The sequence below is a fragment of the Mandrillus leucophaeus genome, unplaced genomic scaffold, assembly GCF_000951045.1.
Source record: "Mandrillus leucophaeus isolate KB7577 unplaced genomic scaffold, Mleu.le_1.0 Scaffold857, whole genome shotgun sequence".
Classification (NCBI taxonomy): domain Eukaryota; kingdom Metazoa; phylum Chordata; class Mammalia; order Primates; family Cercopithecidae; genus Mandrillus; species Mandrillus leucophaeus.
Genome location: NW_012109330.1, coordinates 489,256 through 491,700, shown reverse-complemented (window position 1 = coordinate 491,700; position 2,445 = coordinate 489,256). Strand labels below are relative to the sequence as shown.

The 2,445-nt window shown below is 48.5% G+C and overlaps 1 protein-coding gene across 1 annotated transcript in view; it reads left to right on the top strand.

The window, feature by feature from the left end:
- Positions 1–2,445, top strand: part of SARS (seryl-tRNA synthetase) — a 31,572-nt gene that overhangs the window by 27,649 nt on the left and 1,478 nt on the right. The window contains exons 5-6 of the mRNA XM_011968725.1: positions 1,497–1,718; positions 2,263–2,441. Coding sequence (XP_011824115.1) covers positions 1,497–1,718; positions 2,263–2,441 — 401 coding nt within the window. The remainder of the gene's footprint in view (positions 1–1,496; positions 1,719–2,262; positions 2,442–2,445) is intronic.

Genomic DNA, 2,445 nt, shown 5'->3' with positions numbered 1-2,445 from the left:
TCACTCTGTTGCCCAGGCTGGAGTGCAGTGGCACGATCTTGGCTCACTGCAACCTCTGCCTCCTGGGTTCAAGTGATTCTTGTACCTCAGCCTCCTGAGTAGCTGGGATTACAGGCATCGCCACCATATCTGGCTGATTTTTTTTTTTTTTTGAGACAGTGTGTCACTCTTTCACCCAGGTTAGAGTGAAGTAGCGTAATCTCGGCTCACTGTAGCCTCCACCTACCAAGTTCAAGCGATTATCCTGCCTCACCCTCCTAAGTAGCTGGGACTACAGGCATCCACCACCATGCCCGCTAATTTTTTTTTTTTTGTATTTTTAGTAGAAACGGTGTTTCACCATGTTGGCCAGGCTGGTCTCCAGCTCCTGACCTCAGGTGAACCACCCGCCTCGGCCTCCAAAGTGCTGGGATTACAGGCATGAGCCATCGCGCCCGGCCACACCTGGCTAATTTTTGTATTTTTAGTAGTGACGGGGTTTCAGCAAGTTGGCCACACTAGTCTTGAACTCCTGACCTCAGGTGATCTACCTGCCTAGGCCTCCCAAAGTGCTGGGATTTCAAGCATGAGCTACCGTGCCCGGCGGCCTTTTTATGTAACATTATATCAAAAGTGTTTTTCTGTGCTACTGCATGGTCTTCATTTTTATGGTTGTATAATATTACATAAATAATGTTACAGTGAATTTTGTCCTGTCTGAACTTTTTTTTTTTTGCTTTATTTTCTTTAGCTGAACAGCAAAGTATATTCTTTAAGGATCATAACCACTAACCTATACGCACCAAGAAAGCAGAGACTGGTGTCCCTTTTTGCTCCACATTGGTGTTTAGTAAACACCTCGCAAGGATTAATTTATGTGGCTACCAGCACAGGTTTATTGCATACCTGCCAGCATTGACCATTATTCATCATAGATGAGTTTTCTTTATTAGATAAGTGGAAAATAGCTGGGCACAGTGGCTCACGCCTGTAATCCCAGCACTTTGGGAGGCTGAAGTAGGTGGATCACCTGAGGTCAGGAGTTCCAGATCAGCTTGGCCAACATGGTGAAACCTTGTGTCTACTAAGAATACAAAAATTAGTGTCTACTAACAATACGAAAAAAAAAAGCATGGTGGCGCATGCCTGTAATCCCAGCTACTCAGGAGGCTGAGGCGGGAGAATCGCTTGAACCTGGGAGGTGGAGGTTGCAGTGAGCCGAGATTGTGCCACTGCACTCCAGTCTGGGCAACAGAGTGAGACTCTGTCTCAAAGAAAAAAAAAAAAGGTAAGTGGAAAATATTCTTTCCTCTTAATTTACATTTCTTTGATCTCTGTCCGGGACCCCAAGGTGGACTGAGCCTTTCCTTTATCTTTTTAGTATTCTCTCCCCACTCCCAGGCAGGGATTAAAGGAAATTTTTCCTGCACTATCACTGATATCTTTCTTGTGGTTTCTTATTCTAGCCAAGGTCCTCCCCTCTTCCTCTTAACTGGTATAGCTCCTTCCTTCCACAGGTGATTGGCAAAGGCAGTGAAAAGTCTGATGACAACTCCTATGATGAGAAGTACCTGATTGCCACCTCAGAGCAGCCCATCGCTGCCCTGCACCGGGATGAGTGGCTCCGGCCGGAGGACCTGCCCATCAAGTATGCTGGCCTGTCTACCTGCTTCCGTCAGGAGGTGGGCTCCCATGGCCGTGACACCCGTGGCATCTTCCGAGTCCATCAGTTTGAGAAGGTGAGTAGATGGGTCAGGGTAAGGAGTGGCCCTTTCTCTCTCTCCAGAAGCGTTAGATGAGAGATGGGATCTGTGTTGCTGAGGCCCATCCTGGCTCCAGCTTTTCCTCTCATTGCTTACCTCTGTGTTTCTGGGGAAGTGCGTGCTGGAGTGGCGGGGAGTATCCACCCTGAAACCAGGCTGTGGCTTTGCCACTCACCAGCTGTGTAACATTGGGCAAAATACATAAGCCCCCAGTGCTCCATTTCTGCCTTTGTACAAAGAAGATAACAGTAACGGTGCCTGCCTCGCCAGGCCTATTGTGGCCTGTTGTGAGGATGATCCCAGTCAATATATATAAAGCACTCAGAACAGGGCTGGCATGCATATGGGAAGCTAGCACCATAAGCATTTGCTCTTGTGGTCCAGACCCAGTTGCCGGGGACCCAGCCTCATCTGCCTCCCAGTGGTGTGGAAACGGGTCTTCATGGCAAGGATGTCTCCCACTTCAGTCCTTTATTCACCCTATACCACTGTCACCATCTCCTTGGGTCCCTCTCTGCAGATTGAACAGTTTGTGTACTCATCACCACATGACAACAAGTCGTGGGAGATGTTTGAAGAGATGATTACGACCGCGGAGGAATTCTACCAGTCCCTGGGCATTCCTTACCACATCGTGAATATTGTCTCAGGTATGGGACCCAGCCTCTTCCCAGCCTCCCTTTCCTGCATCCCACAGACGCCA